Source organism: Coregonus clupeaformis, chromosome 31 (genome assembly GCF_020615455.1).
Source record: "Coregonus clupeaformis isolate EN_2021a chromosome 31, ASM2061545v1, whole genome shotgun sequence".
Lineage (NCBI taxonomy): Eukaryota > Metazoa > Chordata > Actinopteri > Salmoniformes > Salmonidae > Coregonus > Coregonus clupeaformis.
In genome coordinates, this window is record NC_059222.1 from 39856611 (window position 1) to 39876709 (window position 20099).

The 20099-nt window shown below is 41.7% G+C and overlaps 1 protein-coding gene across 1 annotated transcript in view; it reads left to right on the top strand.

Annotated features, from left to right (window-relative positions):
• Positions 1-20099, top strand: part of LOC121547870 (ankyrin repeat and fibronectin type-III domain-containing protein 1-like) — a 116051-nt gene that overhangs the window by 56613 nt on the left and 39339 nt on the right. The window contains 5 exon segments of the mRNA XM_045209729.1: positions 520-627; positions 8348-8447; positions 8558-8690; positions 9074-9190; positions 9330-9545. Of these exon segments, the coding sequence (XP_045065664.1) occupies positions 520-627; positions 8348-8447; positions 8558-8690; positions 9074-9190; positions 9330-9545 (674 nt within the window).

The window sequence follows — 20099 nt, forward strand, 5'->3', positions numbered from 1 at the left end:
TACAAGTTTAGATAGCTGTCTAGACTAATTTACCAATCCCAAAAATATTTAGCTGATATGGCTAATTGAGTGACTGTCAGTGGCTGACATAACAAGAGAAAAACGGCTGATGCACAACCAAATTTCGAAATTGCACCTTGTGCATTCTACCATTCTAACTCGCAACAGTAAATTCCTAAAAACAATTATTATTATTTATTTTATTTTTTTTTGGGGGGGGGGCCTAGCGGCTACTTATGTCGCTTAATGGCTAGGGAAGGCCCTGTCTGTTTGGAGGTGTGTACAGTTCATGTTTATTGCTGAGAGAATAACCCCTAACCCTTAACTACTACTGTGTTTTAGAGATTATGAGCTGATAGAGATGACAGGGGTTAAAGTTGATGTTTGTACTGTATCTGTTTACTGGTGAGAAGTGAACCACTGATTTACTGTCTCTACTTCTATCTTCAACCCCTACATTTCACCCCCTAATCCCTAACCCCTACACCCTAACCCCCAAAACCTGACCCCTCCCACTAGACTGGAGGGAGAGTGATGGTCGGGAGCCAAGGAGAAGAGTGCACATAGAGCCTATGGAGCGCCTGCTGCAACAGGTCCGCGCTACACACACACACTACAGCTGCGGAGGTGAGTACACACACACACACACACACACACACACACACACACACACACACACACGTAAAAAACAGCTCTCTCTCAGTAAATTTACTTTGTATTAAAGTGAATAAATGAAGCATGCTAAAAGTGTTTTTACTCCAGTACGCTAAGCCTAGAGAGGCATGAATGGCCTCTCACAGTACCCTACAAACACACGCACAGAAACACACACACACACACACACACACACACACACACACACACACACACACACACACACACACACACACACACACACACGTGCACAGAAACACACACACACACACACACACACACAAACACACTAGTCCTCTCGTCAGTGTTCCCCCTTACACACCAGGGGACCGCGTGTACATAAATAATGTTTATTGCGTTTATCCATTCTGGATTATACACATTTATGTGTTTTAGCATGTCAACCGTATAGCCTTACTTTGGAAATCATCACGCTGGCATAGAAAACACATAGGAATATAGAGGAGGAGTGAGAGAGAAAGATGGTAAGAGCTACTGTATCCCACCGTGAGTGGAGGTAGAAGTTGTTCGTAAGAGCAGGTCCAGGATCAGGTTAGGAGATTTCCCCAACCCTGATCTCAACCATTAGGATGGATAACAGCTGGTTTCACATCAGTGCCTAAGGGCATCTGTCTGATAGGCACAGCACAGGGGAGGTAGAGTGGTGTGAGCGTGTGTGTCTGTGTCTGTGTCTGTGTGTGTGTGAATTGGTGGTACGATGCGGCCTGTGTCTGGCTCAGTGCTCGACCCCAATCTTCGTAGCGGCGTAGAGATAAAGAGATGGTAAAGAGAGGGATGGAGGGAGGGAGGGAGGGAGGGATAGAGGGAGGGAGGGAGGGATAGAGGGAGGGATAGAGGGAGGGATAGAGGAAGGGCAGCTGTGTAGGCAGGGTGTTGCCCGGGGGAGGGGGGTCGAGAAAAAACCCACCTTCACTCAACCACTTAGGAGTCAACAGCTATGATGTCAGTGGGTTCGCTGCCAGCCACACACACACACACACACACACACACACACACACACACACACACACACACACACACACACACACACACACACACACACACACACACACAGAGACAGTCTGGAGTAGTATAAAAGGTCTAGTAGAGCGATGGTGTGTGTGAGAATGTTTGTCAAAGTGGGTTTTTGGACAGACTCTTGAAAAACAGAGAGCAACCTCCTGGAAGGACTGAAAAAAATGTGTTGAAAGCTTGCAGTAAAAAAACATCTGTATTTATTTGGAGTTGTTTGAATTTATGGTTAGTGTTCAGTTAATTACTCACTATAGTACTGTGTGTGTGTGTGTGTGTGTGTGTGTGTGTGTGTGTGTGTGTGTGTGTGTGTGTGTGTGTGTGTGTGTGTGTGCGTGTGTGCGTGTCTAACCATGTGTGTGTGTCTGCGCGCCCTCACTCTGTGGGGTGTGTGTTGACATACTTTATTTTTGGAGTGTCAGTGTTCAAAAATAAATGTGCGAAATGAATCAGAGGTTGGGATAATGCCACCACTATAGAGTGCTGGGAGCTCGCCCCTCATTTACCAAGCAGGTTATCTTCATTTCTGATGTGTATATGTGGAGCTGAGAGGACCTAAGCTACCAGTACAGGACAGAGAGAGAGAGGTGACACACTACAACCTGTGTTCCCAGACAGACAGAGTGACAACACACACACTACAGCGTTCGCACAGAAACACACTAGACCCAAATGTTTCACACACACACTATTCCGCACACACTCACTCTCTCTCTCTCTCTCTCTCTCTCTCTCTCTCTCTCTCTCTCTCTCTCCTTCATCTCTCTCTCTCTCTCTCTCTCTCTCTCTCTCTCTCTCTCTCTCTCTCTCTCTCTCTCTCTCTCTCTCTCTCTCTCTCTCTCTCTCTCCTTCATCTCTCTCTCTCTCTCTCTCTCTCTCTCTCTCTCTCTTACACACTCTCTCCCTGCATCTCTCTCTCTCTCTCTCTTACACACACTCTCCCTGCATCTCTCTCTCTCTCTCTCTCTCGCTCTCTCTCTCTCTCTCTCTCTCTCTCTCTCTCTCTCTCTCTCTCTCTCTCTCTCTCTCTCTCTCTCTCTCTCTCTCTCTCTCTCTCTCTCTCTCTCTCTCTCTCTCTCTCTCTCTCTCTCTCTCTCTCTCTCTCTCTCTCTCTCTCTCTCTCTCTCTCTCTCTCTGCCCAGCTATGTAAGCAACCTCTCCATACTGTTAGATGGGCTTTTGAGGAGATTTCTCTTACCTCTTGTTTGCTCTCTCTCTCTCCTCTCTCACACAAACACTCTCTCCCTGCATCTCTCTCTCTCTCTCTCTCTCTCTCTCTCTCTCTCTCTCCTCTCTCACACAAACACTCTCTCCCTGCATCTCTCTCTCTCTCTCTCTCTCTCTCTCTCCCCTCCCTGCATCTCTCTCTCTCTCTCTCTCTCTCTCTCTCTCTCTCTCTCTCTCTCTCTCCTTACACACTCTCCCTGCATCTTTCTCTCTCTTTTCCCTCTCTTTCCTCACCTTCACCCCCCTCTCTCTCTCTCTCTCTGTTTGTGCCAGCAGTAGTAGCTGGATCAGATGGAACGTTCATCACCTCATTAATCACTACCAATCCTGTTTTTTTTCTCTCTATCCCCCCCACATCTCTCTCTCCTTTCTCTGTTTATTCTCTGTGACATGCAGGCTGCACAGTAGCCAAGCAGCTCTTGTCATATTATCCACTTGTCAAAAGCAGTTAACCTTGTGGAAACAGAAATGCATGTAGACTTTGAGCCTAGCAAGTCACCAGTGTTGTTATGAAAAAAAGTAGTATTAATTTCTTTTTTACTCTAACACTGCTGGATGCTTTAAGCATTTTTGGAGAATACTAAACTAGTTAACTATATTTTGAACAGCTAAACTTTATAGCTGAAGTCAGTAGATGAGAGAGTAATAGCGAGACAGAGATTCTGCAAAAATATCCTCAATGTACAACGTAAAACACCAAATAATGCATGCAGAATTAGGCCGATACCCGCTAATGATCAAAATCAGGAAAAGAGACGTTAAATTCTATAACCACCTAAAAGGAAGTGATTCCCAAACCTTCCATAACAAAGCCATCACCTACAGAGAGATTAACCTGGAGAAGAGTCCCCTAAGCAAGCTGGTCCTGGGGCTCTGTTCATAAACACAAACAGACCCCACAGAGCCACAGGACAGCAACACAATTAGACCCAACGAGAAAACAAAAAGATAATTATTTGACACATTGGAAAGAATTAACAACAAACAGAAAAGTAGAATGCTATTTGGCCCTAAACAGAAAGTACACAGTGGCAGAATACCTGACCACTGTGACCCAAATTTAAGGAAAGCTTTGACTATGTACAGACTCAGTGAGCATAGCCTTGCTATTGAGAAAGGCCACCGTAGGCAGACCTGGCTCTCAAGAGAAGACTGGATATGTGCACACTGCCCACAAAATGAGGTGGAAACTGAGCTGCACTTCCTATCCTCCTGCCAAATGTATGACCATATTAGAGACACATATTTCCCTCAGATTACAGCGATCCACAAAGAATTTGAAAACAAACCCCATATCTATTGGGTGAAATACCACAGTGTGCAATCACATCAGCAAGATTTGTGACCTGTTGCCACGAGAAAAGGGCAACCAGTGAAGAACAAACACCATTGTAAATACATCCCATATTTATGTTTATTTATTTTCCCTTTTGTACTTTAACTATTTGCACATAATATGACATTTGAAATGTCTTTATTCTTCTGGAACTTTTGTGAGTGTAATGTTTACTGTAAAAAAATGTGTTGTTTATTTCACTTTTGTTTATTACCTATTTCACTTGCTTTGGCAATGTTAACAGATGTTTCTATGCCAATAAAGCCCTTAAATGGAAATTGAATTGAAATTGAGAGAGACACAGAGAAATTGAGAGACACAGAGAGAGAGGAGAGAGAGTGTACAGTGCATTTGGAAAGTATTCAGACCCCTTTACTTTTTCCACATTTTGTTACATTACAGCCTTATTCTACAATTGATTAAATGTTTTTTCCCCCTCATCACTCTACACACAATACCCCATAATGACAAAGCAAAAACAGTTTTTTTGAAAATTTTGCAATTTAATACTCAGCCTCGAGTCTTCTTGGGTATGACGCTAAAAGCTTGGCACACCTGTATTTGTGGAGTTTCTCAGATTCTTCTCTGCAGGTCCTCTCAAGCGCTTTCAGGTTGGATGGGGAGCGTCACTGCACAGCTATTTTCAAGTCTCTCCAGAGATGTTCGATCGGGTTCAAGTCTGGGATCTGGCTGGGCCACTCAAGGACATTCAGAGACTTGTCCCAAAGCCACTCCTGCGTTGTCTTGGCTGTGTACTTAGGGTTGTTGTCCTGTTGGAAGGTGAACTTTCACCCCAGTCTGAGGTCCTTAGCTCTCTGGAGCAGTTTTTCATCAAGGATCTCTCTGTACTTACTCTCCCAGTCTCTGCCGCTGAAAAACATCCCCACAGCATGATGCTGCCACCACCATGCTTCCCCGTAGGGATGGTGCCAGGTTTCTTCCAGACATGACACTTGCCATTCAGGCCAAAGAGTTCAATCTTGTTTCTCATGGTCTGAGAGTCCTTTAGGTGCCTTTTGGCAAACTCCAAGCGGGTTGTCATGTGCCTTTTACTGAGGAGTGGCTTCCGTCTGGCCACTCTATCATAAAGGCCTGATTAGTGGAGTGCTGCAGAGATGTTTGTCGTTCTGGAAGGTTCTCCCATCTCCACAGAGGAACTCTGGAGCTCTGTCAGAGTGACCATCGGGTTCTTGGTCACCTCCCTGACCAAGGCACTTCTCCCCCGATTGCTCCGTTTGGCCAGGCGGCCAGCTCTAGGAAGAGTCTTGGTGGTTCCAAACTTCTTCCATTTAAGAATGATGGAGGCCACTGTGTTCTTAGGGACCTTCAATGCTGCAGACATTTTTTGGTACCCTTCCCCAGATCTGTGCCTCGACACAATCCTGTCTCGGAGCTCTACGGACAATTCCTTCGAACTCATGGCTTGGTTTTTGCTCTGACATGCACTGTCAACTGTGAGACCTTATATAGACAGGTGTGTGCCTTTCCAAATCATGTCCAATCAATTGAATTTACCACAGGTGGACTCCAATCAAGTTGTAGAAACATCTCAAGGATGATCAATGGAAACAGGATGCACCTGAGCTCAATTTCGAGTCTCGTAGCAAAGGTTCTGAATATTAAATAATGTATTGCTGTTTTTTATTTTTCATAAATGTGCAAAAAAATCCAAAAACCTGTTTTTGCTTTGTCATTATGGGGTATGATGTGTAGATTGATGAGGATTATATAAAAAAAATCTATTTTAGAATAAGGCTGTAATGTAACAAAATGTGGAAAAAGTCAAGGGGTCTGAATACTTTCCGAATGCACTGTATACTGTGGTCCGTCTGTCTGTCTGTATGCCTTGTGTTTACAGTCTGTGATTATGTGTTGAATTAGCTGATGGGATGGCGATTGGCATCACTGGGGCCAGCGGTCCGGGGGCAGATAGCAGGGTGATGGGGGTGAGAGGGGGCAGATAGCAGGGTGATGGGGGTGAGAGGGGGTAGATAGCAGGGTGATGGGGGTGAGAGGGGGCAGATAGCAGGGTGATGGGGGTGAGAGGGGGCAGATAGCAGGGGTGATGGGGGTGAGAGGGGGTAGATAGCAGGGTGATGGGGGTGAGAGGGGGTAGATAGCAGGGTGATGGGGGGTGAGAGGGGGGTAGATAGCAGGGTGATGGGGGTGAGAGGGGGGTAGATAGCAGGGTGATGGGGGGTGAGAGGGGGCAGATAGCAGGGTGATGGGGGTGAGAGGGGGCAGATAGCAGGGTGATGGGGGTGAGAGAGGGTAGATAGCAGGGTGATGGGGGTGAGAGGGGCAGATAGCAGGGTGATGGGGGTGAGAGGGGGCAGATAGCAGGGTGATGGGGGTGAGAGGGGGCAGATAGCAGGGTGATGGGGGTGAGAGGGGGCAGATAGCAGGGTGATGGGGGTGAGAGAGGGTAGATAGCAGGGTGATGGGGGTGAGAGGGAGCAGATAGCAGGGTGATGGGGTGAGAGAGGGTAGATAGCAGGGTGATGGGGGTGAGAGGGGGCAGATAGCAGGGTGATGGGGGTGAGAGGGGGCAGATAGCAGGGTGATGGGGGTGAGAGGGGGCAGATAGCAGGGTGATGGGGGTGAGAGGGAGCAGATAGCAGGGTGATGGGGGTGAGAGGGGGCAGATAGCAGGGTGATGGGGGTGAGAGGGGGTAGATAGCAGGGTGATGGGGGTGAGAGGGGGTAGATAGGGGGCTATAGAGGATAGACAGCTGAACAGACTGAGATAACGCAACGGAGTGCCACTGAACCTTGAAAGGTGACCAGCTCTGAGAACCTCTTATCTCTGACTCACTCTTCCCTTCTCTTCTTGCTGTTGTTTTGCGTTTGTTTCTTTTCAGTCGATTGCATAAAAGGGACACGACATTACATACAGTAAACAATGTAGTTCTCTCGTGCTTTCTCTCTCTATTTCGCGGACGATTACTTTCTCTCCACACCCTCCACTCTCTTTCACTCAGACAAAGTGAGTCAGGTTCACGGTGCTCCTTAGAAACTCAAGGTCCTACTACAATACTGAACATAGACAATAACAACAATTGCTATACTAAATAAACCGTTAGAAGCGATTAATTTAAGTTCAAGTACAATATCCTGCATAACAGAATTTCACTTGAAGGGAATAACAACATTCCAATACACTCTAAAAATGAGGAGTTCAACAAGAGTTCTGCTAAGATCCTCAAAGTTCTTCGAAGAACCTTAGGGTTCTTGGCACTGAAATTGGCCCCCAAAAGGTTATTCCAAGAACCCCATAGGAGGCAGTAACCTCACTGCCCAACTGAAACATTTGGATTTGAATTTGAAAGGACAGCAGGTGCAGGCACTTAACTGAAAAATGTAAAGATCTGCTCAATTTAAGGTAAGGTTTGTCCCTTGTATGATCTACATTGATATTGTTTTATGATGATACCATCTATCTTTCCAAATTTGTGCAAATCTTTCTAAAACAGAAAATGGACACAATTCAATGGATATCAATCTCCCTTCTCCTCTCTCCTCTCCCCTCTACTCCTCTCCCCATTCTCCTCTCCTCTCCCCTACTCCTCTCCCCTCTCTCCTCTCCTCTCCCCTACTCCTCTCCCCTCTCTCCTCTACTCCTCTCTCCTCTCTCCCCATCATCTCCTCTCCCCTCTCTCCTCTCTCTCCTCTCCTCTCCTCTCCTCTACTCCTCTCCTCTCCTCTCCTCTACGGATCTCTCCTCTCCTCTCCTCTCTCCTCTCCCCTCTCCCATCCTCTCTCCCCTCTCCTCTCCCTATCCTCTCTCCTCTCCCCTCTCTCCTCTGTCTCCTCTCCTCTCCTCTCCTCTCCTCTCCTCTCCTCTCCTCTCCTCTCCTCTCCTCTCCTCTCCTCTCCTCTCCTCTCCTCTCCTCTCCTCTCCTCTCCTCTATGGATCTCTCCTCTCCTCTCTCCCCTTTCCTCTCCCCATCCTCTCTCCTCTCCCCTCTCTCCTCTCTCTCCTCTCTCTCCTCCCTCTCCCCTCTCTCCCCTCTCTCTAATCTCCCCATCCTCTCTCCTCTCTCCCCTCTCTCTAATCTCCCCATCCTCTCTCCTCTCCCCTCTCTCCTCTCCCCTCAGACACATCAAAGCTCCAGAACCCAAGTCGTAAGCAGTCCGTCTCCAGAAGTCTCAAGCACCTCTTTAACTCCTCCAACAAGTTTGTCAAGACTCTCAAAAGGTGAGCAAGTAGTGTGTTTGTGTAAAATACACCCCTTGGATGTACATTTTGGACAGTTCCAAGTGGAGTGTGTAACTGAGCTGGACTGTTCTGTTGTGCTGGTTCTATAGGGGGGTTTACCTGGCGGCAGTGTTCTACCACAAAGACAGTCTACTGGTGACCACAGAGGACCAGATCCCTATAGTGGAGGTGGATGACTCTTACGGCAGCTCTCTCATGCAGGACTTCCTCTGGTTCACTAAGGTATTGTGGGTAATATAGTTCATTACATCAAGGGCAGCAGGCATATTACAATGGCATACTTTTAGCTCTACATATATCATTTTTAGCACTAGTGCATCAGGTTGGATTCTGCGTTTCAATCAAATGACTGTACCTCAGTATTTTTCTACAATTATGTTTATAATGCAGTTTCTCTCTCTCTTTTTCTCTCTCGCTCGCTCTCTCTACTTGTCCTCCTCGCTCTCTCTACCTGTCCTCCTCGCTCTCTCTACCTGTCCTCCTCGCTCTCTCTACCTGTCCTCCTCGCTCTCTCTACCTGTCCTCCTCGCTCTCTCTACCTGTCCTCCTCGCTCTCTCTACCTGTCCTCCTCGCTCTCTCTACCTGTCCTCCTCGCTCTCTCTAGTTGTCGTGTATGTGGGAGGATGTACGGTGGCTGAGACAGAGTATGTCTGTCTCTATGTCCTCCTCCTCCACTCTACAGGCCAGACAGAAGATGTTGGCTGCCGCTGGGCAACTACAGGTACACCCCTGTGTGTGTGTGTGTGTGACCATGTCTGTGTGGGGTATGTGAGTAAGAGATTAGTAGATAGGCAGACATACAGATAGAAGGATTTATTGGTGGGTTAATTTATTGATCGATTGATTGATGTCATTCTCAGAACCTGTTGGGCACACACAACCTGGGTCGTGTCCACTATGAGCCCATCAAGGATCGTCATGGCAACGTCTTGCTAGTGACGATCCGGGACATGGAGAGCCAGTACTCATTCTTCAGTGGGAAGTGGATGCAGGTGTCCAAGCTACAGAGCCAGAGGAAGAGTCTGTCCACACCTGAAGAACCCTACGCACTGGACATACTGCTAATTACCATACAGGTAGAACATACCATTACTATAACCCTACCATATCCTTACCATAACCTACCATAACCCTACTATAACTCTACCATAACCTTACCATAACCCTACTATAACCCTACTATAACTCTACCATAACCGTACCATAACCGTACCATAATCCTACTATAACCCTACTATAACCCTACTATAACCTTACCATAACCCTACTATAACCGTACTATAACTCTACCATAACCCTACCATAACCCTACTATAACTCTACCATAACCCTACCATAACTCTACCATAACCTTACCATAACCCGTCTATAACCCTACTATAACCCTACTATAACTCTAGCACAACCCTACTATAACCCTACTCTAACTCTACCGTAACCCTATTATAACCCTACTATAACCCTACCACAACCTTACATAACCCTACTATAACCATACTATAACTCTACCATAACCCTACTATAACCCTAATATAACTCTACCATAACCTTACCATAACCTACCATAACCCTACTATAACCCTACTATAACCCTACCACAACCTTACATAACCCTACTATAACCCTACAATAACTCACCATAACCTTACTATAGCTCTACCATAACCTTACCATAACCCTACTATAACCCTACTATAACTCTACAATAACCTTACCATAACCCTACTATAACCCTACTATAACCCTACTATAACTCTACCATAACCCTACTATAACCCTAATATAACCCTAGTATAACCCTACTATAACTCTACCATAACCTTACCATAACCCTACTATAACCCTACTATAACTCACCATAACCTTACTATAACTCTACCATAACCTTACCATAACCCTACTATAACCCTACTATAACTCTACCATAACCCTACTATAACCCTAATATAACCCTAGTATAACCCTACTATAACCCTAATATAACTCTATCATAACCCTACTATAACCCTACTATAACTCTACCATAACCTTACCATAACCTACCATAACCCTACTATAACCCTACTATAACCCTACCACAACCTTACATAACCCTACTATAACCCTACAATAACTCACCATAACCTTACTATAGCTCTACCATAACCTTACCATAACCCTACTATAACCCTACTATAACTCTACCATAACCTTACCATAACCCTACTATAACCCTACTAGAACCCTACTATAACTCTACCATAACCTACCATAACCTTACTATAACTCTACCATAACCTTACCATAACCCTACTATAACCCTACTATAACTCTACCATAACCCTACTATAACCCTAATATAACCCTAGTATAACCCTACTATAACTCTACCATAAACTTACCAAAACCCTACTATAACCCTACTATAACTCTACCATAACCTTACCATAACCCTACTATAACATTACCATAACCTTACCATAACCCTACTATAACTCTACTATAAATCTACCATAACCTTACCATAAAACTACTATAACTCTACCATAACCTTACCATAACCTACCATAACCCTACTATAACCCTACTATAACTCTACCATAACCTTACCATAACCCTACTATAACCCTACTATAACTCACCATAACCTTACTATAACTCTACCATAACCTTACCATAACCTACCATAACCCTACTATAACCCTACTATAACCCTACTGTAACTCTACTATAACCCTAATATAACCCTAGTATAACCCTACTATAACTCTACCATAACCTTACCATAACCCTACTATAACCCTACTATAACCCTACTATAACTCTACCATAGCCCTACTATAACTCTACTATAACTGTACCATAACCTTACCATAACCCTACTATAACCCTACTATAACTCTACCATAACCTTACCATAACCCTACTATAACCCTACTATAACTCACCATAACCTTACTATAACTCTACAATAACCTTACCATAACCTACCATAACCCTACTATAATCCTACTATAACTCTACCATAACCTTACCATAACCCTACTATAACTCTACCATAACCCTACTATAACCCTACCATAACCTTACCATAACCCTACTATAACCCTACTATAACTCTACCATAACCCTACTATAACTCTACCATAACCTTACCATAATCCTACTATAACCCTACCATAACTCTACCATAACCCTACTACAACTCTACCATAACCTTACCATAACCCTACTATAACCCTACTATAACCCTACTATAACTCTACCATAACCCTACTATAAATCTACCATAACCTTACCATAACCTACCATAACCCTACTACAACCCTACTATAACCCTACTATAACCCTACTATAACCCTACTATAACTCTACCATAACCTACCATAACCCTACTATAACTCTGCCATAACCTTACCATAACCCTACTATAACTCTACCATAACCTTACCATTACCATAACCCTACTATAACCCGACTATAACCCTACTATAACTCTACCATAACCCTACTATAACCCTACTATAACTCTACAATAACCCTACTATAACCCTACTAAAACTCTACCATAACCATACTATAACTCTACCATAACCTTACCATAACCTACCATAACCCTACTACAACCCTTACTATAACCCTACTATAACTCTACCATAACCCTACTTTAACTCTACAATAACTCTACCATAACCCTACTATAACCCTACTATAACTCTACCATAACCCTACTATAACCCTACTATAACCCTACTATAACTCTATGATAACCTACCATAACCCTACTATAACTCTACCATAACATTACCATAACCCTACTATAACCCTACTATAACTCTACCATAACCTTACCATAACCTACCATAACCCTACTATAACCCTACCACAACCTTACATAACCCTACTATAACCCTACAATAACTCACCATAACCTTACTATAGCTCTACCATAACCTTACCATAACCCTACTATAACCCTATTATAACTCTACCATAACCTTACCATAACCCTACTATAACCCTACTATAACCCTACTATAACTCTACCATAACCTACCATAACCTTACTATAACTCTACCATAACCTTACCATAACCCTACTATAACCCTACTATAACTCTACCATAACCCTACTATAACCCTAATATAACCCTAGTATAACCCTACTATAACTCTACCATAACCTTACCAAAACCCTACTATAACCCTACTATAACTCTACCATAACCTTACCATAACCCTACTATAACATTACCACAACCTTACCATAACCCTACTATAACTCTACTATAAATCTACCATAACCTTACCATAAAACTACTATAACTCTACCATAACCTTACCATAACCTACCATAACCCTACTATAACCCTACTATAACTCTACCATAACCTTACCATAACCCTACTATAACCCTACTATAACTCACCATAACCTTACTATAACTCTACCATAACCTTACCATAACCTACCATAACCCTACTATATCCTACTATAACTCTACCATAACCTTACCATAACCCTACTATAACCCTACTATAACTCTACCATAACCCTACTATAACCCTACCATAACCTTACCATAACCCTACTATAACCCTACTATAACTCTACCATAACCCTACTATAACTCTACCATAACCTTACCATAACCTTACTATAACCAAACTATAACCCTACTATAACCCTACTATAACTCTACCATAACCATACTATAACTCTACCATAACCTTACCATAACCCTACTATAACCCTACTATAACCCTACTGTAACTCTACTATAACCCTAATATAACCCTAGTATAACCCTACTATAACTCTACCATAACCTTACCATAACCCTACTATAACCCTACTATAACCCTACTATAACTCTACCATAACCCTACTATAACTCTACTATAACTCTACCATAACCTTACCATAACCCTACTATAACCCTACTATAACTCACCATAACCTTACTATAACTCTACCATAACCTTACCATAACTTACCATAACCCTACTATAATCCTACTATAACTCTACCATAACCTTACCATAACCCTACTATAACTCTACCATAACCCTACTATAACCCTACCATAACCTTACCATAACCCTACTATAACCCTACTATAACTCTACCATAACCCTACTATAACTCTACCATAACCTTACCATAATCCTACTATAACCCTACCATAACTCTACCATAACCCTACTACAACTCTACCATAACCTTACCATAACCCTACTATAACCCTACTATAACTCTACCATAACCCTACTATAAATCTACCATAACCTTACCATAACCTACCATAACCCTACTACAACCCTACTATAACCCTACTATAACCCTACTATAACCCTACTATAACCCTACTATAACCCTACTATAACTCTACCATAACCTACCATAACCCTACTATAACTCTGCCATAACCTTACCATAACCCTACTATAACTCTACCATAACCTTACCATTACCATAACCCTACTATAACCCGACTATAACCCTACTATAACTCTACCATAACCCTACTATAACCCTACTATAACTCTACAATAACCCTACTATAACCCTACTAAAACTCTACCATAACCCTACTATAACTCTACCATAACCTTACCATAACCTACCATAACCCTACTATAACCCTTACTATAACCCTACTATAACTCTACCATAACCCTACTATAACTCTACCATAACTCTACCATAACCCTACTATAACCCTACTATAACTCTACCATAACCCTACTATAACCCTACTATAACCCTACTATAACTCTACGATAACCTACCATAACCCTACTATAACTCTGCCATAACCTTACCATAACCCTACTATAACTCTATACCATAAACTTACCATTACCATAACCCTACTATAAACCTACTATAACCCTACTATAGCTCTACCATAACGTACCATAACCCTACTCTACCAAAACCTTACCATAACCCTACTATAACCCTACTATAACTCTACCATAACCCTACTATAAATCTACCATAACTATACCATAACCTACCATAACCTACCATAACCCTACTATAACTCTACAATAACCCTACTATAACCCTACTAAAACTCTACCATAACCCTACTATAACTCTACCATAACCTTACCATAACCTACCATAACCCTACTATAACCCTTACTATAACCCTACTATAACTCTACCATAACCCTACTATAACTCTACCATAACTCTACCATAACCCTACTATAACCCTACTATAACTCTACCATAACCCTACTATAACCCTACTATAACCCTACTATAACTCTATGATAACCTACCATAACCCTACTATAACTCTACCATAACCTTACCATAACCCTACTATAACCCTACTATAACTCTACGACAACCTACCATAACCCTACTATAACTCTGCCATAACCTTACCATAACCCTACTATAACTCTACCATAAACTTACCATTACCATAACCCTACTATAAACCTACTATAACCCTACTATAGCTCTACCATAACGTACCATAACCCTACTCTACCAAAACCTTACCATAACCCTACTATAACCCTACTATAACTCTACCATAACCCTACTATAAATCTACCATAACTATACCATAACCTACCATAACCCTACTATAACTCTACCATAACCTTACCATAACCCTACTATAACCCTACTATAACTCTAAAATAACCTTACCATAACCCTACTATAACCCTACCACAACCTACCATAACCCTACTATATCCTACTATAACTCTACCATAACCTTCCCATAACCTACTATAACCCTACTATAGCTCTACCATAACCCTACTATAACCCTGCCATAACCTTACCATAACCCTACTATAACCCTACTATAACTCTACCATAACCCTACTATAACTCTACCATAACCTTACCATAACCCTTACTATAACCAAACTATAACCCTACTATAACCCCTACTATAACTCTACCATAACCATACTATAACTCTGCCATAACCTTACCATAACCCTACTATAACCCTACTATAACCCTACTGTAACTCTACTATAACCCTAATATAACCCTAGTATAACCCTACTATAACTCTACCATAACCTTACCATAACCCTACTATAACCCTACTATAACCCTACTATAACTCTACCATAACCCTACTATAACTCTACTATAACTCTACCATAACCTTACCATAACCTACTATAACCCTACTATAACTCACCATAACCTTACTATAACTCTACCATAACCTTACCATAACCTACCATAACCCTACTATAATCCTACTATAACTCTACCATAACCTTACCATAACCCTACTATAACTCTACCATAACCCTACTATAACCCTACCATAACCTTACCATAACCCTACTATAACCCTACTATAACTCTACCATAACCCTACTATAACTCTACCATAACCTTACCATAATCCTACTATAACCCTACCATAACTCTACCATAACCCTACTACAACTCTACCATAACCTTACCATAACCCTACTATAACCCTACTATAACTCTACCATAACCCTACTATAAATCTACCATAACCTTACTGCAACCTACCATAACCCTACTACAACCCTACTATAACCCTACTATAACCCTACTATAACCCTACTATAACCCTACTATAACCCTACTATAACTCTACCATAACCTACCATAACCCTACTATAACTCTGCCATAACCTTACCATAACCCTACTATAACTCTACCATAACCTTACCATTACCATAACCCTACTATAACCCGACTATAACCCTACTATAACTCTACCATAACCCTACTATAACCCTACTATAACTCTACAATAACCCTACTATAACCCTACTAAAACTCTACCATAACCCTACTATAACTCTACCATAACCTTACCATAACCTACCATAACCCTACTATAACCCCTACTATAACCCTACTATAACTCTACCATAACCCTACTATAACTCTACCATAACTCTACCATAACCCTACTATAACCCTACTATAACTCTACCATAACCCTACTATAACCCTACTATAACCCTACTATAACTCTACGATAACCTACCATAACCCTACTATAACTCTGCCATAACCTTACCATAACCCTACTATAACTCTATACCATAAACTTACCATTACCATAACTCCTACTATAAACCTACTATAACCCTACTATAGCTCTACCATAACGTACCAGCAACCCTACTCTACCAAAACCTTACCATAACCCTACTATAACCCTACTATAACTCTACCATAACCCTACTATAAATCTACCATAACTATACCATAACCTACCATAACCTACCATAACCCTACTATAACTCTACAATAACCCTACTATAACCCTACTAAAACTCTACCATAACCCTACTATAACTCTACCATAACCGACCATAACCTGCCATAACCCTACTATAACCCTTACTATAACCCTGCTATGACTCTACCATAACCCTGCTATAACTCTACCATAACTCTACCATAACCCTACTATAACCCTACTATAACTCTACCATAACCCTACTATAACCCTACTATAACCCTACTGTAACTCTATGATAACCTACCATAACCCTACTATAACTCTACCATAACCTTACCATAACCCTACTATAACCCTACTATAACTCTACGACAACCTACCATAACCCTACTATAACTCTGCCATAACCTTACCATAACCCTACTATAACTCTACCATAAACTTACCATTACCATAACCCTACTATAAACCTACTATAACCCTACTATAGCTCTACCATAACGTACCATAACCCTACTCTACCAAAACCTTACCATAACCCTACTATAACCCTACTATAACTCTACCATAACCCTACTATAAATCTACCATAACTATACCATAACCTACCATAACCCTACTATAACTCTACCATAACCTTACCATAACCCTACTATAACCCTACTATAACTCTAAAATAACCTTACCATAACCCTACTATAACCCTACTATAACCCTACCATAACCTTACCATAACCCTACTATAACCCTACTATAACCCTGCCATAACCTTACCATAACCCTACTATAACCCTACTATAACCCTACTATAACCCTACTATAACTCTCCCATAACCTTACCATAACCCGACTATAACCCTACTATAACTCTATCATAACCGTACTATAACCCTACCATAACTCTACCATAACCTTACCATAACACTTCTATAACCCTACTATAACCCTACTATAACTCTAGCACAACCCTACTATAACCCTACTCTAACTCTACCGTAACCCTACTATAACCCTACTATAACCCTACTATAACCCTGCCATAACCTTACCATAACCCTACTATAACCCTACTATAACCCTACTATAACTCTCCCATAACCTTACCATAACCCGACTATAACTCTACCATAACCGTACCATAACCCTACCATAACTCTACCATAACCTTACCATAACACTTCTATAACCCTACTATAACCCTACTATAACTCTAGCACAACCCTACTATAACCCTACTCTAACTCTACCATAACCTTACCATAACCCTACTATAACCCTACTATAACTCTACCATAACCCTACTATAACCCTACTATAACTCTACCATAACCTTACCATAACCCTACTATAACCCTACCATAACCTACCATATTCCTACCATAACCCTACTATTACATTTTTTATTTTACCTTTATTTAACTAGGCAAGTCAGTTAAGAACAAATTCTTATTTACAATGACGGCCTACACCGGCCAAGCGCCGCCCTATGGGACTCCCAATCACAGCCGGTTCTGATACAGCCTGGAATCGTTCCAGGGGGTCTGTAGTGACGCCTCAAGCACTGAGATGCAGTGCCTTAGACCACTGCGCCACTCGGGAGCCCAATAATATAACCCTACTATAACCCTACTAACGTACCATAACCCTACCATAACTCTACCATAACCCTACTATAACCCTACTATAACTGTACCATAACCTTACCATAACTCTACCAAAACCCTACTATAACCCTACTATAACTCTACCATAACCCTACTATAACTCTAACATAACCCTACTATAACTCTACTATAACCCTACTATAACTCTACCATAACCCTACTATAACTCTAACATAACCCTACTATAACTCTACCATAACCCTACTATAACTCTACCATAACCTTACTATAACCCTACTATAACTCTACCATAACCCTACTATAACTCTACCATAACCTTACCATAACCCTACTATAACCCTACTATAACTCTACCATAACCCTACTATAACCCTACTATAACCCTACTATACCTCTACCATAACCCTTCTATAACCCTACTATAACTCTACCACAACCTTACATAACCCTACTATAACCCTACTATAACTCTACCATAACCTTACCATAACCCTACTATAACCCTACTATAACTCTACCATAACCTTACCATAACCCTACTATAACCCTACTATAACTCTACCATAACCCTACTATAACTCTACCATAACTCTACCATTATCCTACTATAACCCTACTATAACTCTACCATAACCTTACCATACCATAACCTTACCATAACCCTACTATAACCCTACTATAACTCTACCATAACCCTACTATAACCCTACTATAACCCTACTATAACTCTACCATAACTCTACCATAACCCTACTATAACCCTACTATAACTCTACCATAACCTTACCATAACCCTACTATAACCCTACTATAACCCTACTATAACTCTACCATAACCCTACTACAATCCTACTATAACTCTACCATAACACTACTATAACCCTACTATAACTCTACCATACGCTTTCCATAACCGTACTATAACTCTACTATAACTCTACCATAACCTTACCATAACCCTACCATAACCCTACTATAACCCTACTATAACTCTACCATAACCTTACCATAACCCTACTATAACTCTACTATAACCTTACCATAACCCTACTACAACCCTACTATAACCCTACTATAACCCTACTATAACTCTACCATAACCTACCATAACCCTACTATAACTCTGCCATAACCTTACCATAACCCTACTATAACTTTACCATAACCTTACCATTACCATAACCCTACTATAACCCGACTATAACCCTAATATAACTCTACCATAACCCTACTATAACCCTACTATAACTCTACAATAACCCTACTATAACCCTACTATAACCCTGCCATAACCTTACCATAACCCTACTATAACCCTACTATAACCCTACTATAACCCTACTATAACTCTCCCATAACCTTACCATAACCCGACTATAACCCTACTATAACTCTACCATAACCGTACCATAACCCTACCATAACTCTACCATAACCTTACCATAACACTTCTATAACCCTACTATAACCCTACTATAACTCTAGCACAACCCTACTATAACCCTACTCTAACTCTACCGTAACCCTACTATAACCCTACTATAACCCTACTATAACCCTGCCATAACCTTACCATAACCCTACTATAACCCTACTATAACCCTACTATAACTCTACCATAACCTTACCATAACCCTACTATAACCCTACTATAACTCTACCATAACCCTACTATAACTCTACCATAACTCTACCATTATCCTACTATAACCCTACTATAACTCTACCATAACCTTACCATACCATAACCTTACCATAACCTTACTATAACCCTACTATAACTCTACCATAACCC